General features: G+C 50.7%; 2 protein-coding genes across 5 annotated transcripts; both read left to right on the forward strand.

Annotated features, from left to right (window-relative positions):
• The first annotated feature begins 3,294 nt into the window (after nucleotides 1-3,294).
• TAC3 (tachykinin precursor 3) lies at nucleotides 3,295-10,174 on the forward strand. Of its 3 annotated transcripts, none has more exons than XM_017643383.3 (7): nucleotides 3,295-3,423; nucleotides 4,045-4,163; nucleotides 6,533-6,641; nucleotides 6,834-6,863; nucleotides 7,323-7,376; nucleotides 7,769-7,843; nucleotides 9,849-10,174. In XM_017643383.3, exons 2-6 carry the CDS (start codon nucleotides 4,050-4,052, stop codon nucleotides 7,840-7,842), a joined length of 381 nt encoding a protein of 126 aa, XP_017498872.1. In that variant the 5' UTR covers nucleotides 3,295-3,423; nucleotides 4,045-4,049; the 3' UTR covers nucleotide 7,843; nucleotides 9,849-10,174. The 3 variants fall into 3 exon arrangements, with proteins under 3 accessions (XP_017498872.1, XP_017498873.1, XP_017498874.1); XM_017643384.3 differs by having other exon boundaries at nucleotides 9,852-10,174; XM_017643385.3 differs by having other exon boundaries at nucleotides 9,909-10,174.
• A 6,054-nt stretch (nucleotides 10,175-16,228) lies between these two features.
• ZBTB39 (zinc finger and BTB domain containing 39) lies at nucleotides 16,229-23,744 on the forward strand. Of its 2 annotated transcripts, none has more exons than XM_036992246.2 (2): nucleotides 16,229-16,389; nucleotides 17,736-23,744. In XM_036992246.2, the coding sequence occupies exon 2, from the start codon at nucleotides 17,777-17,779 to the stop codon at nucleotides 19,910-19,912; it is 2,136 nt and encodes a 711-aa protein (XP_036848141.1). In that variant the 5' UTR covers nucleotides 16,229-16,389; nucleotides 17,736-17,776; the 3' UTR covers nucleotides 19,913-23,744. The 2 variants fall into 2 exon arrangements, with proteins under 2 accessions (XP_036848141.1, XP_017498892.2); XM_017643403.3 differs by lacking the exon at nucleotides 16,229-16,389 and adding an exon at nucleotides 16,409-16,725.
• The last annotated feature ends 725 nt before the right edge of the window (nucleotides 23,745-24,469 follow it).

The following is a 24,469-nucleotide window of genomic DNA, read 5'->3' on the forward strand; positions in this document are numbered from 1 at the left end:
CTCTTTCCTATCTCTGCCTTCCTTCTCTTCTGAAGCCCAGGGGGTATGTTTTCATCCCCTAAAGCGTGATAGGTGCTGTTTCCCCACCTGGGTAAGCCCCCACTCCCAGCCAGCTCAGCATTCACTAAGTCTAGGTTGTTTCAGCCCCTGGGGGGCACACGCCATCCTGGAGTTCCCTATTCCCCATGAGGAGTCATTCTAGCATCTCATAGCTTAAACCAGCTCTAGCCCAGTTTCCTGGCTCAGCCTATTTCTTTCCTAGCTCTGAGGGGGCTTCTAGATCCTTGCCCTAGGGTTGCTCTCAGATGTCCCCTGGTTGCAGGACTTAGCAGGAGGCAGGAGCTGCCATGCTTCCATGCTTCTCTGGTATTTCTACCCAGTATCATATATGACCCTGGCCCCTCCTTCCCTACCCAGCAGCAGGCCTCCAGGATATTGAGGGAGTCCACGTGTGGCACTCATGTTGTGCATGAGGTAGACACATGCAGGCCATCTCTTGTGCACAAGCATGTGCACAAGCTCCACCTCTACCCTTGGGAATAGCCAACTAACCTGTCTCAGCTCAGCTCAACTATACCTCAGCAGCTTTTCCTGGCATCACCCCATCCTACCCCAGCAATAAAGGAGAGCTCCAGAGGAAGAATCTGCTAGGGACCCTGCTCCTTTAGGCCTGTAACAGTTAGTCTCTGAGATGTGGCTTAAATAAAGAGTAAGTGTTTAAAGGAAAAACACCTATGTGCTCTGTACTGCAACACCCACTTTACATGTCATTTGCATATGACTTCCAGGTAAAATGAAGCCCAGCCTACCCTAGCCCACCACAGCCTCCCTTCACCACCTCTGATTTAGCATCAGCTCTTTCAAGTCTTTGCTAATCCCACAGATGGAGGGGTGATGAGTTCTTGCCATTTCCTTGCTCCCCCACCCTTGACTCCTGCCATCCCCTGTGAGATACAGCATTATCAAAGGACATTATTCATGGAGGACCTTTGCTGAAGCTCTGCTTCCCTGGTGCTAGGGCTCTGGGGCAGGGATGGATGGGTTGGTGAGGGGAGGGAGGCTGACACAGGGGTGGGACCTAGGAGGCTTTAGTCTCCAGACCATAGTCTAACATATTCCTACTCCTGCACCCCCAAATTCCTCCAGCCTGCCTCAGCTGGCTTCCTTCTCTAGATTGGTGTGGGGAGGAGGGGAGGAGAGGGCTAGGTCCAAATAGGAACACCACCTGCACTTCCTAAAGTATGAATTTATTGTGTCATTTATATGTAAACAGCCTCCCACTTCTACTCTCATCCCAGCCAAAGGCTGTCACTTCTGGGCCCTGGCCTATAGTTGGCCCACAGCCTGTAAGTAGCCGAGAAATGGAAAGCTTTTCCCAAGGCTCCATTAGCTTCTCACATAGTAAAAGGGGTGTTGAGTCCCAGCTGCTGCTCTCACTTGATGTGGACATCATGAGGCCCTGTGCAGCCAGAGGGATTTCTCTGTTTGCCCCAAACCCGGGGCAGGTGGATGTTGGGAGCTATTTTGGGACCCTGGCAACACTCAAGGGGTTCTGTGGAGGATCCATGGGCTGCAGTGCAAGAAGCTTAGCTCAGCCTTCCTTTTTGTTTTATAAATAAATGTTTATTGAGCACCTATTACATAGCAAATACTATAGAGCTAGGGAACCAAATAGCAAGCAAAACAGACAGAAGTCCTTGCCCTTGTAATGATGACATTCCGGTTAGGGTCGGGTAGACACGCTGTAAGCAAAATATTTAGCCAACTGAATGTAGTAAATCCATGAAGAACAACAGGAGGGGGACATGGAGTATGGAGTGGAAAGGATTTTAAATTGGGTGTCTGAAGAAGGCATTGATGAGCAAGCATTTTTGCAGTAAATAGGCAGAACTATGGTTCTGTCCCCAGCCTCAAGTTGTTGAAGACTACAAGGTACCGGATCTCTAGTTCTCTTGGAGAAGTGGACCACCACTCCCTCTGGGAGTTAACTGTCCTCTTCTGGTCAAAGTGCGTACCAGAGCAGTAAAATGAAGGGGAGTTTTGGAGTGAGAAAAACCTGCACCTGAGGCTGTTATCCTGTGCTGTGTGTCCTGAAACACATGACAGCTTTCTGAGTCTCTGTTTCCTCATCTGAAAAGTGGGAACATGTCGTGGTGAAGAAAACCAGATGGATTGCGCTATTCTGCAGCACCTTGCAAATGTTCAGCCCCTGTACCCACTGTAAACACGGAGTGACAAAGGCTTTGAAGTGAGAATGGCTTTCACTTTGCTCCTCCCCTGGGCTCCTTCAGCAGCGTCTCTTCACGATGGTTCTAATTTCTAGTCCTGACTCTCACCCTCCCCGGGGCTCTCTACCTTGGGTGTGAATTGAGCCGTGTAAGTCCTCTCAACAGTGTTTGGCATGAACAAGAGGTGTGAAAAGTCAGGGAGAAGATGCCTGAGCTACAGAGAGATGAAGGGGAGGGCAAAAAATGTAATGTGAGGAAAAAAAGGAGCAATTAAGAGATCAAGTGCTTGGGTGGGCTCAGGCAGGGCAACAGCCCAGCTGTAGAGTTCTGGTCCTCCTTTCCAAGATTACAGCAGGAGGATAGAAATTAGAACTCCAGAAAGATGCAACAAAATCAAGCTGATGCAGGAGTCAAGGGGTGGGGTGAGGAGACCAAGGGGAAAGATGGTGGAGGAAGGCAGATACTGGTCGTCTCTGCATTCAATAGCAGGACAAAAGTCCCGACCCTACATTGGTCTAAGGACCAAGGCAATGGGTCAGCTCATCTGGGAGAAGGTTGGAGGGAGAAACGAGGGCAGGAAAGGATGCCAGACTCACCTGAGGATTGTGAGCCTGATTGTCCTGGTGGTGGAAATGGCCAGAAAAACACTTGCCTGAAATTGTTCATTCCTGGCAGTTGAATCTGAAGGTTTAAGTGGCAAGGAGCTGGTGAGTGAACAAAGAGGAGAATGAGACCAGAGACCAATCCTATTGGGCTAGATCTGGCATGGATCATAGATCACCATTCCTTAGCATGCTTAACTTAGGGGCTGCTGGAAAGTGGGCTGCTGGATAACTCCAGCTCACTGCTGGTTTTGTGGTGTGTGTGCATGGTGTGTGCGTGGTGTGTGCGTGGTGTGTGTGTGTGTGTGGTTACAGCCTATATCCTCCTCCTTCCCATCAGCTTCCCCCTCCCCTCCAGCCACCCTGTGATTGGTGATTCTCAGCCCCTCCTCTGGCTCCCCGAGACCCTCCCAGAGCCTTTATCAGGGAGCTGGGCTGGAGTTCCTTCCACATTTCCAGATCCCATCCATTGCCTGTTTTGTCTTCCCAGGCGGCGGCGGCAGCAGCTACACCAGTGCGTGTAGGGAGCAGGCAGGGCTCCAGCCAGTTCCCTGATTTGCTAGACCATCTCCTGGGCTCAAGCTGCTCCACAGGTAGGCTTGAGCAGGAGAATGTTGGATGGACTGGAGCTGGCATCAAAGGACAGGGGCCAGAGTCAGGAGGAAATTAAGGACAGGAGGGTATAAAGGTGGCAGCCTTTGATCAGATAGCAGGGTACTGAGAAGGTGAGCAGAAAGATAGAGGTTGAGAACTAGTAATGTTTGGAGCCTGTCTGTGCAGACTGATTCTTCCAATACTAGAAAGTTTTTGCTTAAGTCTTGGGGTTACCTAGTGCTGGAAAATAGCATCCAGGATCCCTCTTCAAGCCAACACTGGAAATAGACCCATGAATGCCCTAAAAATATATCATCTTCCTTAGAAACCTAGAGTCCCTAGCCCTAATGCACATTTCTCATTGAGGTGCACATCCTGGGGAGTGTGTGTGGGGAGCAGGGAAGCAGCCTAAGGGATATATCTCCTGCTCCGAGATACTCTCCCCAGAGTACCAAGTACCTGCTCTGAGATACTCTCCCCCAAGTACCAAGGCCTGGACTGGAGAGCTGGTGGCTGGGGAAGCAGGGTGAAGCCAGGAACTGGTTGTGAATGTCTCCTGCATCTGCTCCCATGTGTCCTCCCCCTTCCCATCTTCCCATCCCACCCCTCTGCCCTCCCAGGCACCATGCAGAGCACCGTGCTTTTTGCAGCCATCCTGGCTCTCAGCCTGGCTTGGAGTTTCGGGGCTGTCTGTGAGGAGCCACAGGAGCAGGTGGCACCCAGGAGGGGCCACAGCAAGGTAAGATGCCCCTCCAGCTGCGCCCACCCTGGCAGAGTACTGGAGAACATATGGGAGCTAGCACTCTTACCACAGTGTAGGGAGAAAGGAGGGGCAGGCAGCTGGGGAATTCCTGGGCTATCTTTTGAGCATCTCTGGTGGTCTCATGTTCTCACTGTCCCCATATAAGTCTGTATGTGCCTTTGACCCTCTTTGGCTCTTTGCATGTAAAAGGTGTTTGGTTGGTTGGGTGACTGGTGTCTTGGTGATGGGATAGTACCCGCGAAGGCAGGCTAGGTGGTCTGAGGTGCCCTCTAGATTTCTATGGTCCAGCACAGTTTCTGTCCCTTTGCACAGGGCAGATCCTGTCCAGTCCCTGGATGGTATGAAATACTATCAGACTTTCTCTCCCAAATGGTCATTTGTATGCTATCTTACCTATCAATTATGTGTATTATTTTGTTTTCAAAATTCTAATGAATTCCCTTATCCCCTGCTCATCTACCCCCATTAACCTCAGGTGCTCCTGAGGGCCAGCCCCTTCTTTCCTCTCCCTTGCCCCCCTCTAGCCTCTGCTTTGTCAGAATAGGAAACAGAACCCACAAAACAGGTTGGACTCCAGATCTCCAATGTTCCTCTAAAAAAAATAAGAGTTGCCTGGGTGGGGGGACAAGGTAGAGCAGGAAGGAAGTCTTTTCAATTTTTGAAATCACAGCAATTACATTGGTGCAAATGCTTTTAAGATGATTACAGTTAGGACTTATTACCTGTTCAGTGTGTGAAGTCTGTCTCTCCAGCTCAAATCTGTTTACATGTCATACAGGAGGTGGGCAGAGTATTTGAACAATTTTGGGAAAGTGGCTGTCTGGGAAGCTGGATACTGGGCAAGGAGAGAGATCACCAGTCCAGCTGGTGGGGTGCCCCAGGGTACGACAGGCTGGCAGCCTTACACCAGATCCAAAAGACCAAAACTGGTTCAAAAAACACATGGGGAATGCCAGATATGGGCTGGATGCTGGATTTGGAGTCTAAAATTTCAGCTGGAGATAGAATACCTGGGTATATTCCTCTGAGACAAACTTGCTTTAACTCTTGCCCCTTTGGGTCAATGAAAGAGATAGCCATCCTGCCATTTCTTCCTGCAGGTCTGTGGGGGTGAGGGAACATGGGACAGGATGAGGGTAGGATCCACGTGTGCCTGGGCAACAGGTTTGGTACGTAAGTAGGGGCAGCCTGTGTAAACGCGATTCCCTGTGTGCTCAGTAGCTCAGGGACACTGGGCTCATGAGAGAGGTGCTGCTGAGATTCACGGTGAGAATCTCCACCATGATGGTTGTCTTTGTCCCCCTGCAGCTGCAACTACCTAGACGCATGGTGTGTGGCCTCCAACCATCCCACTGTGGCCCAATTGCTAAAAAAGTCACCAAGACAATTAAGAGCCCCTGCTTGGCAGCTAGTTGAGAATGGGGATCAGTTGTAGGTGAGAGGAGAGAAGAAGTGTCCTTCTCAGCTTGCCACCTTCCTGAAATTCTAAATCCAGGTGGAAAAGGGGAGAAAGAGAGAAAACCAAAGGTAGAAACCCATGGGGAAGAAAAGAGAGTGAGAGACAGTGGGAAATGGAGATACACATCTCCGGCTTTATGACAGGGAGCAGGGTTCAGGGCAGCCGGTGTGTCCTGGCTGTGCCCCCACCTGTCCCCAGGGCCCAGTCCTGTCTGCAACTCAATCAGGGACAGGCCAGAGGACACTTGCTCTGCCTGGTGGGCCTTTTGGGGAGTGGGGGAATTCATGGCCTTTTCACTTAGTGGGGCAACCTCATCCTTGAGCAAACTGAGGTCTTATGTGCCAGGGAGAAAAGAGCTCACAGAGAAGTGGCAGGACTGGGAACAGACTGAAGGGGCAGTCCCCTGTGAGCTTTGGAGGCAGGATGACCAACTGTCCCAGTTTTCCAGGACCATCCCAGCTTAAGCAGTGAAAGGCCCACATCCTTAGAAAAGCTAAGGGGAAGGCCCTTAGTGCTGGGCAAACCAGGACAGTTGGTTAGCCTATAGGAATGCCCATGTGTATACCAGAGCTTCTCAAACCTTGCTGTGTGTAGGAATCACCTGGGGACCTGGTTAAAATGCAGATTCTGTCTCAGTCAGTCTTGGGTAGGACCAAGATTATGTATTTCCAACAAGCTCCCAGAGGTGATGCTGCTGGTCCTTGGACCACATTTTGGGATCCCACTTCTCTTCCAGCATAAACCAGAGGAAATCCTGAAAGAAGTAGGACCGTTCAGCTGAACTCTGTTCAGGTGGTGGCCTCTCAAAGAGGCTGTTCCGTGTGGGAAATGAGTGATGGGTTGAGGGTGAGGCCCTGCCTCAGCCTTCCTTGTTTTTCTCCCCTAGATGGACCAGGAGCTGTACCAGCTGCCTCCATCGTTGCTCCGGAGGCTCTATGACAGCCACTCAGTCTCTCTGGATGGACTGCTCAAAACGCTGAGCAAGGCTAGCATGGGTAGGAAGCAGCCTGGGGAGAGGGGTGTTTGGCCAGAATTCTGAAGATTAAATAGGCCCAGGAGACCTCTTCAAGGTGGGAAAGAGACTGGAGATGGCTTACTGAATAATTGGGTGATGTGATCTGAACCTCCTCTTATTGTCACTTTCCAGAATCTGTTTCCCAGTCACATGTTTGTTTTTGCTTTCACAGATCCTAAGGAATTGTCACTTCTCCAGAAACGTGAGTAGACTTTTCTCTCTTTTTATCTCTGCTGACCACTTGCCCAGAGCTCCATGGGCAAGGGGCCCAGCGACTAGTTTGGCTGGCCCTATCTCAGCTGGCATGAACAGTATGCCAGCTGCATATCCTGAATGTGAGAGGCCACTGGAACTTGGAGGAAGCAGGTGTGAAGGGCGTGGTAGACTCTCCTTTCCCTGGCTGGTTGCTGGGAACCAAGAGGAGGCTGAGAAGATTCTCAGCCAGGCACCTGCTAGCCCAGAGAATTCTGGGAAGATGGAGGAGGGGGAGGTGTGTGCAGAAGGTGGGCCTAGGGTGTAGCCTGCTAACTGTGGGGGCGTCGAACTGTGGCAGCATAAAGAACCAGAGACCAGAAATCTAGTCTCAGAAGTCTTAGTGCCTGTCCGGGAAAGGAATCACCCTTCATCATCACTGTTGACAATGTGGACTGTTCTTCTTTAGGTGACATGCATGACTTCTTTGTGGGACTTATGGGCAAGAGGAATACCCAGCCAGGTAGGAGTGTGTGGAGGGGTACAGTGGAAGGACTTGGGGTATTGGCAAAGATATGACCAAAGTCCTGTGCCTCAAATTTGTCACCAGAGGGAAAGACAGGACTTTTCTTAGCTACAGTGAATTTTTCTCAGCCCCTTCTACCCAATCAGCTTAGATCCACAGTCCAGTTCTCCCTTGGAGCAGAGCAGGGAGACCTTTATCAGATGGCCCTGCTGCAGCTGGGAGAGGTCAGGGGGCTCTTATTTCTTCCTGTCTCCCAAACAGAGCATATCCTCACAACTCTGTCTCCCAGTGCTGCCCTTCATAGCCAGCCCTTTGCTGTTGGGTCAGAGTGAGGGTGACATATGACATACAGAAAAGTCCTTCCTAATTACAGTGCTTACTTTCCCCAGACACTCCTACTGATGTGAACCAAGAGACCATCCCCAGCTTGGGTGCCCTTAAGTACCCACCCAGTGTGGACTGAGGTAAGGAATGTTATTCGGGGAACAGGGGGCTGGGGCAGGGGTTTGCCAGAGAAGCGTCTCCTCTGATGTTGCAGATATTAACTAATGCTCATACATTTGCCCTACAATGCACCATCAGCACCCAGCACACTGCCAGCTAAACACACTGACCACGTGGGTGCTTGTCTGCGAGCATGTGCATGTGCACACACTTACACCTGTTTTGAATCTCTTGCCCTATATCAGGAACCCTGGATGAATGTATAAGGAGTGAAATGGGGAAAAAAATGGGAAGAAAGAGGTTTCCCTGTGGCTTCTCTGATGGGCCACTGCTGTTGTTTAGGCCCCGTTCTCTCATGACCTATGCCAAAGATGGAGAGATCACCATCTGATAATTACTGGTACCACATCCTGTTCTTCTTTTGCCTCCCAGGAAGGCTGCAACTGTTCAGGCCATTTAGAATCTTGGGTTACTGGGACCAGTGTATAGCTCTTTGCAAGGGTGATTGAAGAAGAAATGCAAGGAACTCTGAAATCTGATGGGGAGTAGCTGGAAACTGTGTCTCAGTCACTCTGTGTAGCATAATGGATAACAGCATGACCTGACTTTGCCTTCTGGAACTGCTGCTCACTAGCTGTGTCCCCTTGGCCAAATTGCGTAACTATAGTGCTTACTTCTGAGGTTATGTGATCATACTACCTTGCAGGGCTGGGTTTGAGGATTGAGTGCAGGGGGAAGTGTTTAGAGCGGTGCCCAGCACACAGAGCCATGTGTTGGCTTTATCATGCTTGGTGTAGTCTGGGAGGGGTGGGCACTGTCTTAGTGTTTACCCTGGCTGGCTCTGGTCTGTGTGCCTAGAGCTGTGGGGCTGGACCCTGGGCCCGAGTGGGCTGACAGCTCTTATTTGGTATGCACATGTGAGAGTTCCCAGGGAAGTATCTAGTCAAAACATGGAAACAGTCTTGACACCATCTTCCCATACACAGCAACAGCAGCTCAACCAAGGGCTTTCTTCGTACTAGCTTCCAAAGAAAGAAGGTGATGGGGGAAAGGAGAGGGATTGGGAAGCCTCAGTTTTCAACAAAAGACTCCTGCCCCTCTCCTTATGTCCCTGTTACCCACACTCACTGGTCTCAGGGGAGCCCCAAAGAGAAGGAGCTCTCAGTGGCTCTCCAGGAAACAGCCTGTGCAGGACTCCCTGGGCTAAGTGACTGGGTCTGGCCCCCATGCAGTGTTGGGTGAGAGGGCTGGGAGAGCCATAATAACCGTAACTCGCTGATTACATGGTACTCACCGTATCATTTTGCTCTCATTAGATGGTTATTTCAGTCCTGCCGACTGCCAGATAATTACATGGGCAGCTATATCTGGATGACATATTCTCCCCTAACGTTATACATCGGCCGTAAAGATAATTACAGTGCAATTTTGCCATAGTATTTTATATAAATGGCGGAAACAAGTGCATTGTGGAAATCTACTTTTAATGTTTGCTGGTGAATCTAGGCTCTTTCAGAGGGACCAGGTCCATAATTGCAGTCTTCATAATCTCACCATTGATGGAGCCTTCTCAACCTGTTTGGTGCCAGGAAGAATAGGACATAGGTCCCTGGGGGCTGGCATTTAAGGGAGATTAGATGAAGTGCATCAACACAGATGATTGTGACAGCTTATTCATGTGAAACTGCTGAAAAGGGAAATGACCCCTGGGCCTGTTCTTCCTCTGAAAGTTTCTGGAAAGAGGAGGTGAGGCCAGGAGGCATTAGTATCAGGGCACACTGGATGGGACTGTGTGTATGTCTGGGTCATGGGGGTGCCAGGAGAATATGAACTTTGTCACTACATCTTTCTGCATGGGCCCCACAGACCGTGTACACAGGCATTTGTAAGCATGATAAACATGCCAGTGGGAAGGCACAAGCTAGGGAGTTTCAGTCCTCTACTTCCAAGGCTAAGGGGATGGCTGAGGGTTACAACTTCCCTTCTCCCACCTTCTCCTTACACACCCTGCCCCTGCTTCCCCAGTAGGTGGTCAGTGGGAGTTGTCCAGGACAGAAGATGTGACTTCATTTTTTTGGTCCTCAGCACTCCAGTCCTGGACTCCAGGGCTGCCTCATGAAGACTCCCAGTCCCCAGGTGCATGCGCTTCTATGTCCCTGTCCTTTCCCATCCTTTAATACTCTTGTGGTTTCACTCTTTCCCCATCCCTCTACCCCATCCTGATGTAGAAACTGCATAGCAAGCATCCCCAATCCCAGCTGGCATTGACTATAGGTTCCCCTGGAGTTTCTGTAGAGTCCTACATTAAAAATATGATGTCTCTCTACTCTTCAACAATAAAGGATTTTTACATATGACCTAGAGTGATGTTTGGTGAGTGGGTGGGCTTTTCTCTCCCTGATTCTTCCAGCTACATCATACTGTATGCATGTGTACATGCACACACACACACACACGCACACACACACTGTATGCACACACACATATACATAAAAGGAAGTACCTTCATTTTGTACACATATTTATTTTCCTAGCAGTGTCTTCCTCAGTCCTTCACACAGTATCAGAAGATTTATGTAATGATTAAAAGAATCAAGAAATGAATTTGGGAAATAGTTTCTAACATTCAAATCTTTCATAGACCAGCTCCAGATAAGGAAAAAACAGATACTGTGAATGGCTTATCTGTATTTCTAGGTTGGGCCAGGAGATATCAATCCCTGAATCTGACTCTACTTTGTAGAGAAGGGAGGTGGGAATCAAGGCTGTGCAGAAAATCAGCCACAGAGGGGAATGCATCCATGGTACTGTGCCATTTTTTTGTCCCCACATGTTCAGCATGGGGCCTGTAACAGGTCACACAGATGAGATGGTGACCTATACACAGAGTTTATAGTCTAACAGGGCTGTGAACAGGCAAACACTTGATTCTGCTGTGGTGGGGCACAGACAGGGAAGTTATTGCAGAGGCTGAGAAGGATCTTCAGTGTTAACTGGCCACCTTAGTTCTTATAAAGGGAAAAATTTATTTCAGACTCTTCTATAATGCAACTGTTAACAGCCCCTGTAACACTGGTCTAGTGGTCTGCAGTGTGTGTCAGGCAAATTTACCAAATGAAGTATGTGCATGTGTCTTACTAATTTGATGTGCCAGCTCTCACTGCCCACTGATCCAAAAAGGTTTCTGTGCCCTGACTGAACAGCCTAGGAAATCCTCAGGCTCCCGCTCTTGGCTTAGTGCAAGGGCATTGGCCATGCCCCTGAACCACCCTGATACAAAGTTGAAACTCAACTCTCTCAAGGCCATGTCAAGATGGGGCCATGGAGCTGAGGTGGGGCAGGGACATGAGACAAGCATCATGATGAACTTTTCCTGCCTATAGTGAAAATGCTGAGTTATAAACAGTATGGTAAGAACAGGAGGGACTCCATCTTAAGGCTAAGATTCCAAACATATTATCTGGTAATCAGACAATAACCCAACAGTTTACCTTAAGACAGGGCAGGCAGTCTTAACTGATATGTCCCCACTGCTTGAGGGTAACTACTATCTTGGAGAAGAACAGGATAAATAAATCCCTTGTGTTAGGTTTATTTAGCAAAATTAGCTGGAGGACTGATAACAGAGGAGAGGAGACATGGTGTCTCTCAGCAGAGATAAGCATCTTGAGACCATAAATCAAGCCTACGCCCAACAACCCCCCTCTGCCCTTTGCCCCATTCTTGAAAGCCTTAAAAGACAGAATCCCCAACCTTTCAGTGTACCTGGTCTCTGAGGATGCAAGCACTTTCCTTTCTTTAAGTGTGTACTTTCAAATAAAGCTTTCTCACTGCTCAAATTATTGCGGTTTGTCTCTTTGTTATTTCATTTTGTTTCCAAGTCTTCACTTTATCTCTGTTTTGCTCCTGGTAAGTAGGAAGGGGCTGCTAAAAGCTCAGATTTGGACCTGCATGTTTCCGTCGCCTGGGTGACCCGCAGAAGACTGCAGCTGTGCTATCTGCTCTTAGTAGCCTGACTGAAAATCTCCTCTCTTTGGGAAGTTCTCAGAACATAATCTCACTGCATCCTGTGCTCCGTGGCTCCCCAAAATTCTGGAGTGGTAGGGGCTAGCCTACATGCAGTGCAGATCCAAGGGGACACAGGATGCCAGGTGACCCTGGCTTCAGGAGTTGGCAAGGGAATCTGCCTTAGACCGAGAACTTTCCCTCTTTTCCTCTGCACTTTCAGGCAGCTGCCATTCCCTGCTACTCTTGCTTTAATCAATTCCTTCCTTACCTACACTTGTCTGACCAGTTCCAGAATTCTTTCTTGCCCAGAGTCAAGAGCCCTCCCCCATTCAGGTTGTTGAGGTTTCTCCTACTGCTTCTTCACCTAGTGCTCAGGGAGAGACCTTCCCAAATGCAGTTGCCAGGCATTAGAGACAGAGGCTATTTCCTGTGGTTCTTTCACCTCAGTGAAAGTTCTCTCTTTCCAGAACTTGACTGGGGCAACTCTGGACCCACAGCTGTGTGGTGGGGGTGGGAAAGAAGGGAGAGCTCAACTCTATCCTGGTATCAGGTTTATTGCTAGAAGTCAAAGAATGCCCTCACCCCAGATCCTTAAGTCTTTCTGTATGAGCCATTTTGCTGGCTTTTCAAAATTACCTATCTAGAGGATTTTAAAGTGGGGTTACTTTTGCAAAGTCTGGGGAATTTATTTGGGTCACGAAAGCTTCAGGTTTTGTCTCTGCTCAGACTTGAGAGTTGGGCAGGTGAGCTGGGATGACACAAGTGTGTTGCCAAGTAGGAGCATAAATGCAGAAAGGTTGCTCTCTGGTGGGACTGACAGAAATTGCAGTATGGGATTCCGGGAAATATAAAGACAAGATTTAAAGCAGATTCCTGTTTTTGTGCTTGGAGAATGTGTGAAGGAGTCCTGGCCCTCCTCTTCCCATTGTAAAGAGGTTGGTGCCTGCGGAGACTTGGTCAAAAAGACCTTGACTGAATTCCTGGCCCTTCTTTCCTTAGCGTGTGCTTGCGTGTTACTGTGATTGCATGGTGATTAACTTCAAAAAAGATGCCCGTATTAAAGATTCTGGACCCAATTCCAACGTGTGTGGAGTGGGAGGTTTCTCCACAGCAACAAGCAATGCTCCAGCACTGCCTACATGGATACAGCGTCAGACTCCATCGGGGGCTCAGTCCTATAAGACAGCCCCTGCCCCTCTTTCAGATGCCAGTCTCAAGCCTCTGGTTGTTTCCTGTGCTTCTGAAACCTGTGACAGATTGGGGGTTCCCACGACTCCCTCCCTGGTTGGATTAATTTGCTAGTGCGGCTCACAGAACTCAGGAAACCATTTACTCACTAGATTGTCAGTTTATTATAAAAGGATAGAATTTAGGAGCAGTCAGGGGGAAGAGACGCACAGGGCAGGGCATGGAGAAAGGAAGGCAGAACTTCCACCACCCTCCTCCCCCTGACTCTCCATGTGTTCACTGAGCTGGAAGCTCTCCGAACCCAGACCTTTAAGGTTTTTCTGGAGGCTTCGTTATACAGATATAACTGATTAAATTATTGATTACCAGTGATCCCCGCACCTCCATCCCCTTCCCGGCGGTCAGGGGGTTGGGACTAAAAGTTCCAACCCTTTATTCACAAGGTTGGTTCTCCAGGCAACCAGCCCATCCTCAGGTGCCTCACATAACAAAAGGCACTTTAGGCTTTCATCACCTAGGAAATCCCTAAGAGCTTTGTGCCAGAAACAGGGATGAAGACCATATATATTTCTTATAAATTACAATATCACAAGCATAAGCAGTATAAACCTAATCTAACCTTTAGTGGGACTTATTAGCATGTGAAGTACATTTATTGGTGTAGACAGTCAGAGACAGTTAAGGCAGTTGGTTAGAAAGACTGAACAGGCCACAGTCTCAGAGTTATGCTGGGGTTTGCAGTTTGCTGGTTGTATAATTTAGGGGTACTCGGTTACCTCCTGCAGCTGTAGTGGCTGGCTTGCCATTGGAACGTGTGTTAGCCTTCAAGTGACCATTGCACCAGAGAGCTAAGTGGGATTGCCTGCTCCCGGACCACAAGAACAGTTCATATGGTTGCTTTGGTATCTCCTTGCTAATACACACTACACGCTGGTAGCATTTGGTAGCAAGTTTGCTTTCAGTATAGTCTATCACTAGTTACGTTGTGGGAAAGGGGAAATGGTCTCCCAAAGTCACCAATAGAACTGATGATTGCTAAACAGCCAATTGGCTTACATCAGTGGTAACATCCTGTGTGTCCCTCTGGGGTAAATTGCAGTATCTCCAGAATCTCTCGCCTGGTCTTAGCTCATTTACATGTACCCACTGCAGCTTCTTTCAGTCTCTGGGGCAAGGAGTGGAGAGAGGCTGTTCTCTCCTCCCCTCTGTTGCATAATTGGTCTGGCGCCTGTCAGTCGCCGTGGACCACCCACATGGAGTTTCTCCCGGAAGGGGCGGGTGGGGAAGTGAGCGCCTCACTGGGACTGAGAGAGAGAACACTAAGTGGGCTTTTGCTAGAAGGGATGGGAGAAACCAGAGAGCACGTGCAAACGGAGCCGGTATCACTGTGAGCAATAAAAGGGTTTCTCCCACTCTAGCCTTTCCTTAGACTAATTTTGGTCACACCGGTTTATTTGCCCTGGGCCGGGAACACTGCTTCCCTCAGGAACTACAGTACTCCTCTCCCCATTCATTCATGGAGAAATTACTGAGCTCTACCAAGTGCTGCCCTGAGGGTTTGTGTCTGGCTGCATTCTCTCCCTGGGCAGTGGACAGAGACAGGGGCACCTGAAGCAAAGGGTCCTGGATCCTGAGGCGTCCCTATGTATTGAGGGAGAGTGGGGTGATGACTTTTAATGTCTTTGGTGGTATTGTGGGGTGGGTGGGGGGCAGCAGGCGGGGTGGGTGGTTTTGGTTTTGATGCCGGGATTCTTGTTTGTGGAGTCGAAGAATGAGTTTAGCAAACAGTCAAGGTAGGAGAGCCAGGGAGACTTATTGAGAGATACAGTGAGAGGACAGACAGAGCTCCTGGTGTGAGCCAGGAGGGGGACAAGAGAGTCCGTGGTGGGGCATTGTCTAGGGGTTTTACACGCAGTTGAGGATATTTGGGACGTGAAAAAAGCTTAGGAGTCCGTGAATATTTAGAATTAACTTAACGTAAGAATTTCCTGCGTTGATTTCGCCCTGGGATACCGGCATCTTGGTCTGGGAGCATATCAAAAGACCGCCTGCCCAGCTCCCAAGGTGGGCTAAGGTATTGTCTGTTTGCTAAAGAGTACGTTAAGAATCTTACTCCTTAAACTTCCTGGGTGTTAAAATGCAATCTTATATTTAAGGTAGAATCCTTCCTGCCTTTTACTATGTTGTTTACAGCTGGGTCTGCGTGCTAAATTAATTGCCCAGTTTGCAAAATCACCTTATCAGATCTGAAGGAGGAAAGATAGCACATAGGCCTGGGCCTTTTAGCATGCTAAAGTGAATCTTACGCATGATTACAAATGATTAGCATAATAAAAACATGTGCTACTCCTTTTTATCTGGGGAATATTAACTGATCTCACTGAAGAATGACTCTAGAGCTTAATGCTTAACACAGAGTTTTGATAGAGGGTTTCCTTGCATGTAGTTACATTGCTCTGACTGTAAATAGCCTGCCTTGCATTTTCCAGAGGCCCTCACCCTATTCTGTCTAAGCCCATGGTCCCGGTCTCAAGTTCTACTCAGTTTTCTTGAGCATCTCTTGTCTCTGCTGTTTCTTAAAAGTAGTCAGCCTGAAACAATCCTTATGCCCAAGAGGCATATTTTGGGGTAGCAAATTACACTCCCCCTTAGGGGAGCCAGGCAGCAGGACACAGGCCTGAGCTGCCAAGGCGCAGTAGGATCCTGTGGGTCCCGTGCCCTGAACACCCAGGCTACAGGAGGGCAGCGGCGAGTTTTCAGGGGTCCACGTGGGCCCAGCTCTCATGGACATGTTCGTCCAGCCTTTGGGGGAGGGGCAGACGGGCCTTAGGAAGCACCCACGCTGTGGACCGACAAGCGTGCGGCGCTCTGGGAGGCCGGGGCCTGCAGGCACAGAAGGCTGCTCTCGGGGAGCCCGCAGACCAGAGGAGGGGACCAAACTCAGTCAACTCAAGTAACACCTTTTTGTAAAACTACAATAGTGTACGTTTGGAGAAGCTTCTGGGGCCATGAGACGTAGACGAGGAGGCGCCTCCAGCTCAGAACCGGGGAAGACTTCGCTAGTGCACGTACGAGGTTGAAGAGCGAGCGGGCTTCCGCCCGGTGTGCCGCGCTTTGGGGAAGGCGGGACTGCCGGGGGTGGACACGCGGAGCCCGCCGGCGCCCGGCGGCGGGGGGCGCTGCCTCCTCCGGGACGGCGGGGGGCGCTGCGGGCAGGGCGGCGGGGGCGGCCCGGGCCGGCGCGGCGAGCGGCGCGGCGGATGGAGAGTCTGGCCGCGGCCGGCGGCGCCGACTCCTCGTCGGGCCGGGCGCGGCGGGCCGGGGCCTTTGTGTGAGGCGGCGGCGATGGTGCTCGGGCCCGCGGAGCCGGGTAAGCGCGGCCGGGCTGAGGGCTGCCCCGGCCGAGGCCCGACCCCGCCGCAGCCTTTCTCTCGTACCCGCTCGCCCCTCCCGTCCGCCCCCAGCTCCCCAGCCCCGCGCCCCCCGCCCCGGCCCGCGCGCCCCCGGCGTCGTCCCGGGGCACCCCCCGCTGTTTGGGCCGCGGTCGAGGACTCGGGGCCCCCGTGGAGCGCCCCCACTCCCGGGTCCGCGACTGCAGAGGCGAGACCGCGGCGCCGCGGGCCTGGGGCGCCTTCGCGGAAGTTTCGTGTCTGCCCCTTCCCGACCCCCCATCCCAGGCTTCTCCGGCCTGACCTGCAGACCGTCGGTGGGTGGCCACCGGGCCGGGGGTGCTGGACCGGCACCCCACAATGCGCAGAGCGTCCTGGGCCCCGGGAGAAGCTGGGAGTCAGGAGACCGGGGAGGCGGGGGAAGGCGAGGGCGAGACCGCGGGAGAAGCCACCAGCTCACCTTCGGCTTGTGGGCCCGGAATGGGGGCTCTGTGGAGCCGGGCTTCTGGAGTCTTACTGTGTAGTTACCTGCCTTCTTACGGCCTCAGGGAAGTCTCTTAGTTTTGGCCAACATATGCATTAATCCCGAAAAGGGTGGTGAACAGAAATAATAAAGCAGTTTTGTTCAGCTTCACTCTCTGGGTTCTGAGGGCTTTAACACCCTTCACAGGAAGAGAGAACGTGAGGGCAGTATCCGAATGGCTCTGGCTGATGGAGGGCAAAGGAGCAGGCAGGTAGCATGAGTCGGGAGTTGGGACACGTGAATGAGCAGCACATTCATTTAGGGACTGTAATGATAGCAGTGATAGGAAACAGTGTGGAAGCATCCTTATCTTTTCCTCAGCAGCTTATGGAGCTTTGGTAATTTTGTTCAAGTATGTATATGGCATTTGATGCCTTCAGGGAAGAGACTATACTCAGAGAGATGGGATTCAGGGGAAATTAGGATGTTAATAGAAAAATTTGAGCCAGCTGCTGTGGTAAAGTATAAGGTGGTGCTGGAGAGGATGCCTCTGGCTTGGCTCTGAGGTACTAGCTTCTGTCTTACCAGGCCTGCGACCTCTCTTACTGACTTAGAAACTAAGCTATCAGATGGTTAAAAAATGCTTTTGGATTTGTCATAACAAGTTTGTCTTTGGGAATATGTGGGGACAGAGGCCATCATCCCATTACTTTGCTGTCCCTGCCCCCAGCAGAACTAGACGTCCCCCAAACCCGTTCAGCCCTGCTGCCTGGGCCTGGCAGCTCTGGCTGGTGGCATTTTCTCCTGCAGAGACCTCACTGGCAGGGGAGTGTTTGGCCATCCACCTGTCCTTTCTGTCCACAGATGAACTGTGCTGACAAGGAGGCAACATTGGAGCTGCTAAGATGGGCATGAGGATCAAACTGCAAAGCACCAACCATCCCAACAACCTGCTGAAGGAACTCAACAAGTGCCGGCTCTCCGAGACCATGTGCGACGTCACCATTGTGGTGGGAAGCCGTTCTTTCCCAGCCCACAAAGCTGTGCTGGCCTGTGCGGCTGGCTACTTCCAGAACCTCTTCCTGAACACTGGGCTTGATGCTGCCAGGACCTATGTGGTGGACTTCATCACTCCCGCCAACTTTGAGAAGATTCTGAGCTTTGTCTACACATCCGAGCTCTTCACAGACCTGATCAATGTCGGAGTCATCTATGAGGTAGCGGAACGCCTGGGTATGGAGGACCTCCTCCGGGCCTGTCACTCTACGTTTCCCGACCTGGAGAGCACTGCTGTGGCCAAGCCCCTGACCAGCAGCAGTGGCAGCAACCCTGGTACCCTGACTGGTAGCTCAACAGGACCCACCCATCCCCTTGGAGAACTCCGGGGTGGTGGGGAGCACTTTGGTGCTGACAGAAACTATGTGCTACCTGGTGATGCTGGGGGAAGCTATAAAGAGGAAGAAAGAAATGTTACCAATGACACTAACCACAGCTTGCCTCCGCCACAGCAGCCACTGCCACCAAAGACAGAAAACCATGATGCCCCTGCTCCTTTCACTTCTGTTCCTAGTATCACAACCCAGCCAGTCCCAGGCACTGTCAGCATGGGCGTCCAAACCAGCTCAAGCTCCTGCCAGCCATGCAAAGTTCAGAGCAATGGAGACTACAGTAAAAATAACTTCATCAGCCCTGACTCTGCAATAGACATTACCACTGGGACCAACTCCTGTGTGAGCAATAGTGACCTCTCCAGAGATCCAGGCTTTGGGCAGATGGATGAGCTCCACCTAGAGGATCTGGGGGATGATGACTTGCAGTTTGAAGACCCCACTGAGGAGATAGGCACAGCTGAGGAGGTGATTGAGTTGAGTGATGACAGTGAGGATGAGCTGACTTTTGGGGAGAGTGACAACCGAGAGAATAAGGCCATGCCCTGCCAGGTATGCAAGAAAGTTCTAGAGCCCAACATCCAACTGATCCGACAGCATGCTCGAGACCACGTGGACCTGCTAACAGGCAACTGCAAGGTCTGTGAGACCCATTTCCAGGACCGAAACTCCCGGGTGACCCATGTTCTGTCCCACATTGGTATTTTCCTCTTTTCCTGTGACATGTGTGAAACTAAATTCTTCACCCAGTGGCAGCTGACACTCCACCGACGGGATGGAATATTTGAGAACAACATAATTGTCCACCCCAATGATACCCTGTCTGGGAAGCTGGGTCTGTTTTCAGGGGCAGCCTCCACAGAGTTGAACTGTGCTGCCTGTGGGAAGGCATTGGCCAAAGATTTCCACGTGGTCCGGGGCCACATCCTTGACCATCTAAACTTGAAGGGCCAGGCCTGCAGCATCTGTGACCAGCGCCACCTCAACCTGTGCAGCCTCATGTGGCATACGCTCTCCCACCTCGGCATCTCGGTCTTCTCCTGCTCTGTCTGTGCAAACAGCTTTGTAGACCGGCATCTGCTAGAGAAGCACATGGCTGTACACCAAAGCCTGGAAGATGCCCTCTTCCACTGCCACTTATGCAGCCAGAGCTTCAAGTCAGAGGCTGCCTATCGTTACCATGTCAGCCAGCACAAATGCAACAGTGGCTTTGGCACACGCCCTGGTTTTGGGCTACAGCACCCAGCTCTGCAGAAGCGGAAGCTGCCTGCGGAGGAGTTTCTGAGTGAAGAGCTGGCTGTACAGGGCCAGCCTGGGAACAGCAAGTATGGCTGCAAGGTCTGTGGCAAAAGGTTCGCCCACACGAGTGAGTTCAACTACCACCGGCGCATTCACACGGGCGAGAAGCCATACCAGTGTAAGGTGTGCCACAAGTTCTTCCGAGGCCGGTCAACCATCAAGTGCCACCTGAAGACACATTCAGGGGCCCTCATGTACCGCTGCACAGTCTGTGGCCACTACAGCTCCACTCTGAACCTCATGAGCAGGCATGTCGGTGTGCACAAGGGCAGTCTCCCGCCTGACTTCACCATCGAGCAGACCTTTATGTACGTCGTCCATTCCAAAGAGGCGGAGAAGAGCCCAGACAGCTGACTGGGTCCCAGCAGCACCAGTGCTCCGGAGCGGCAGCCAGGACATTGGTTTTCTCGTGACTGTTGGTCCCTCCCCAGCCGAAGTTACAATTTTGCCTTGCTAGGAATTTGTTATGTCTTGTGTTTAAAGAAGAAAAAAAGAAGAGATAGCACATGAGCTGTTACTGTTTTGGAGAAGCAACAGCCCTACAATGTTTACCTCCTTATCTGTTCTTGCCCACGAAGGGCTGTGATTTTGATTCTTTGGAGGCTGGTTTTGGGATCTCGTCAGGCAGTTGGTGTCAGCTAGATGCACTTCCCCAGCCTCTCAAATTTTAGTTTACTGATAGGTTTTATGCTGCTAAGAATCCAACCAACAGCCTCACTGAATAGAGGAGGTGGAGAGGGTTTTCACTGTGGGTATTACTGCCAGCCTCCAGCTGGGACACCCAGAGGAAAAAAATGAGTCGGCAGGGCAGCTCACCTGAGGTTCCAGTGCCAGCCCTCAGGGGAAAAGGCGGCAGGGTTGGAGGGGCCTGTTTGGTGCATGGCTCTCATCTGCTGATCAGACGCTAGATCTTTGGGCAGCTAGGTCCAAACTGGGGACAGAGCTTTCTGTTTAGGTCAGAATGCTTGGGGACAAATCCTTGCCAACCAGAAGAGGTGTCCAGCAGTGCTGCCAGGAGTGGCAGCCTGGAGGGAAAGGAAGGGAGCGTTGTCTTCTGAATTCCAAAGAAACATGATCTTACGGAGTGATGGCCCAGGACATCAGGCCTTCCCAGTGGGGCACAGAGGACAGGGAGCCACCTGATAGCCGTCGTCTATCATCTGGCTGCTTCTGTGGGCCGAGTTTCCTGGTGGAGAGGTGGGGATTGTCTGATAGCAGCAGCCTTGCCTTAATGTGCATCGTCTCCCACCCGCAAGTGTTCTGTAGAGTAGGTGAGAAGACCCCTTGAGGTGGAGGAGTGGTGGGCTGTGAGCCCTTTAGAATTAAAAGGACCCAAGCAACTGGCGTGGAGCGGCTTGCGCACTCAGTCTGTCCAGTCCGGGGACCTGGTGATTCCTTTGTGCTGACTGGGTGGGGGCTTTGGCCACTCATCTTTGACCTGGTGGGATTTATCCTGATCTGTCACTGCATTGCCACCAGGTGGCCTTATTGGATAGCAGCTGGTTCAGGCCCGCGTGGGGTGGCTAAGAAACCCGTTTGCCCAGTCGGTGGGGCTGGTTAGCTCCGTTCTCTGTTGGCTTTTGAGGGGGGTCTTGCCCAAAGAAGGCTTGAGGGAGAGGGCGCTCGGATCTCGTGTTCACAAGGTGGCACCTCAGTAACTCATACTACCTCACCCTGCTCAGGTGAGCTCTGGGGTCCCTGGCCTCCACTCTGACACTCCCCTAATGGGACTCAGCAGCAGCCCATGCTGTTTCACAAGCAAGTAGTTTTAATTAACTCACAAAGCCTGTTGACGTTAATATTTATTTATATTTGTTTTCATATACATATTACCCAGCATCTCTTTTAGATAAGTGACTTCAGGAAAATGAGTTTCTCCCCAGCAAGTAGCCATATTCTAGGGGACAGTCCTGGTCAGAGATCTGGGAAATGGGGCCAGAACTAGGGGAGAATGTGTCAAGCCTTTAAACAAGCAAGTTCTTCTCTTTCTCTCCAGATAGTCTCTCGCAGAATAAACCCAGGGAACCCTTTAGGTAATGAATGTAAGTTTGAAAAGTTGGAGCTTGTTAAATTCCTAGGCCTTTCCTCCCATCCCTTCCTGTGACTGGATAGACAGGGGGCTGGGTTGGAGGGGTCAAGTCACATGGGGGCCTGTCTGTGCGTTTTCTCCCCCTCCCTGAACTTGGAGAGCTGCATTAAGGTATTAAGGTGTGAGGATGGACCAAAGCCCTATACACGTTGGGTCTGCTGCCTTTCTGCTTAGCCCTAAGCTCATAAAGCCTCTGAGCTGGCTACCTGGCTCTCTGGTGGGGTGACCAGCACACGAAAGGCCTTGAACTCGTGGACACCTTTCATCACCCCTCCCAGATGGCTTAGTGCTCCCTCGGACATGCCTGTGAGGACAGAGTGCTGAGACTTTTCCCTGATTTGCTTTCCGTTTCCCACATTGACCATTAGAAATTTAACAAGGAAAATGTATAAAAGTTACAATCAAGTGTCTACTGAGCCTTTCAAGCCTGAATGATTCCCTCCTAGACTGTTGGTGAGCATTGATTTTTTGAGTCTGAATCTGAGAGGGGTGATACCGGACCCCAGCCCCACCAGGTAGCTGAGAAGGGATCAGTGTGCTGGAGAAACCCTTTTTTTTAAACGAGGGCATCATGGATGCTGCGTAGTCTGTATTACTTAACCTCAAACTGTGAAGTTTTCCCTTTTTGCCAGTAAACCAAAAAGTAAATCCTGAAAGTTTGCCCTGAAACACTAAACAAAGAGCTGCAGCCCTGACTCTCCTGGGGCCAGGTGGTCGAGCAAGTGACCTGGTTAGTTGCAGGCAGACTTGTGGCAGCATCGGTAGCTCATGGGGCTCACTGACCAGACCTGTTGATCCTTGTGTCCCCCACGTTCACACCTGAACTCACCTCTGTGGAGTCATGTTGACTGCCTTTGCCTCCAGCTCACCCTTTTCTAAACTGTTTTACTTGAAACACTATATTGTGGCCCTGGGGGAAGGTCTGTCTTTTTTCCCAACCCTCTCTGACTTTGTTGCCCCCTCTGCCCCAGAGCCCAGGTTAGCACTGTCTCCTGCTGTATTGTTCCAAGGTTCACTGTGACCCTGAATGTCTTGTCTTCTCCCATTTTTCTCCTTGTTCCGTAGTCAGAACTGGCTACATAATTTGCAGAGCCCTTTGTTTAAAAATTAGTAAGAATTTCAAGGTGGGGCTGTAGAGCAGTAAACTAAACATGAGGTCATTCCCAGCTTGTTTCCTAGGGGAAAAGGTTAATGCTTGCCTGGCACACACAGGGTTGAACAGCAGAGGCTGCTTATGGCCAGAGAAGGGCATCAGCATTCCAGCCAACCTGTGACCTATGGGTGGCTCCCTGATGCCACAGTACCCACCGGGAAGCTCTGCTGTACCCTAATGTTTGGTCCTAAATTTTATGGCTCTGTGGAGTCTTTATCATTCTTAGTTGGGGAAAAAAGGAAGTGGAGGTTGGGCTCAAGGGACCCCTAAGAATCAGGAAATGAGTAAAAGTTCTTAACTTTTTTCTCTTCTGAGCAGCTCCCTTTTGTCTCCAGGACAAGCCTTTGGGCTTAAAACTTGCTCTCCAGTCAGGTTTGCTACTGATGATTTTTCTTCCTTTTCTGGCCACCTGCTGTGGCCTGTTTGCCTAGACTACTCAACTTTGGAAATGAATTTAAATCCCTTTATAGATGGACACTGGTTTTGTTGGCATGGGAGCGGGCCATGTGGAGGAGTGCCCACCTGGGAGCCCCCACATGCCCTTTTCCCTGATCCTGTGCGGAGTCAGGAAGAGTGGGTGCACAGCACTGCTCTCAGCGTGGTCACTCATCACGCGCAATGTTGAAAATGAAACTTTCGGTTTTACTGTTAACTCTAACATCCGTCCCCTGTCCAGCCCACTCCCCCCTCCACCTGTACTAGCTGAAGTCTCTTACGAAACCAAGAAGAGTTGTTGACGTCTAACTCCTTCCATTAAATTAATAAGTACTGACCTCCTAATATTTAAGTGTTTACTATCTATTGCTGTAAAGTTTTGTATATTTTGTAAACTTCTTTTCCCAGATAGTAGATGTCTAAAATCGTTGTACATCTGATTCTTTTATATTCCATTGTTCAGCAGAAAGTGTGGTTTTTTATTTAGAATAAAAAAAAGGAAATTTGAATTGGGAGTTCTTTATCTGCTTGCTGTGGTTGTGCCCCTCTTGAGTTCAGCGTATCAGGCCCTCGGCTGTTCAGCAGCAGGATCCTGCTCAACAGATGCCAGCATGCTTTCAGATAGCACATTTTCCTTTCCTGTACCTGGAATTCCCCAGAGTTAACTTGTTGACCTATATTTAGAGGGAAGTTAAGTCAGTGACCCAACGCCCTTTCAGGGGGAACATCCCTGGGGGTGAGAGGGGGAATCTTCTCGGCCCAGTGAGAGCAGTGGGACTGCTAATATCTGGTGGGACTAGAGATGTGGCCACAAATTGTCTCACCAGTGCCATTTAATTTTCCATGACAGGGTATGTTGGAGTGGAGAGAGGCAGATTCAGATAGGAGGCCGAGTTTTGGCATCATTTCATGAGGTTGCTAACAAATATACCCCCAGGGAAGGAGACAGACCTCTAGAAGGAAGGGTGTGATGTGGTCCCTGTGGTCTCAGTGCATTGCTGGTGCCTGGCCCAACGTCAGTGCCCAGTAAATGCTGAGGGGAGCAGCCTTGCTGCAAGCAGAACAGCACCCTCCCCTTCCCTGGCCCCAAGGAAGAACTCAGGGTGCCAGGGTGGTAACTGGTTGCCAGAGAGATCCGTGAGAAGAGCAAGATCTTGGGGAAGTAGCCTCTGAGATACCTGGGATGTGACAGAGATGTAAAATTGGGTTTTCTTTAGGAAACTTCAGAGTCCAA

The sequence above is a fragment of the Manis javanica genome, chromosome 10, assembly GCF_040802235.1.
Source record: "Manis javanica isolate MJ-LG chromosome 10, MJ_LKY, whole genome shotgun sequence".
In the NCBI taxonomy this organism is placed as follows: domain Eukaryota; kingdom Metazoa; phylum Chordata; class Mammalia; order Pholidota; family Manidae; genus Manis; species Manis javanica.

Bases quoted from the DNA above. Each gene is read 5' to 3' on its own strand.
- TAC3 (XM_017643383.3), top strand. From the start codon at position 4,050: ATGCAGAGCACCGTGCTTTTTGCAGCCATCCTGGCTCTCAGCCTGGCT. The intron at 4,164-6,532 runs GTAAGATGCCCC...TTTCTCCCCTAG, and splicing joins CCAGGAGGGGCCACAGCAAG to ATGGACCAGGAGCTGTACCA. The intron at 7,377-7,768 runs GTAGGAGTGTGT...TACTTTCCCCAG, and splicing joins CAAGAGGAATACCCAGCCAG to ACACTCCTACTGATGTGAAC.
- ZBTB39 (XM_036992246.2), top strand. From the start codon at position 17,777: ATGGGCATGAGGATCAAACTGCAAAGCACCAACCATCCCAACAACCTG.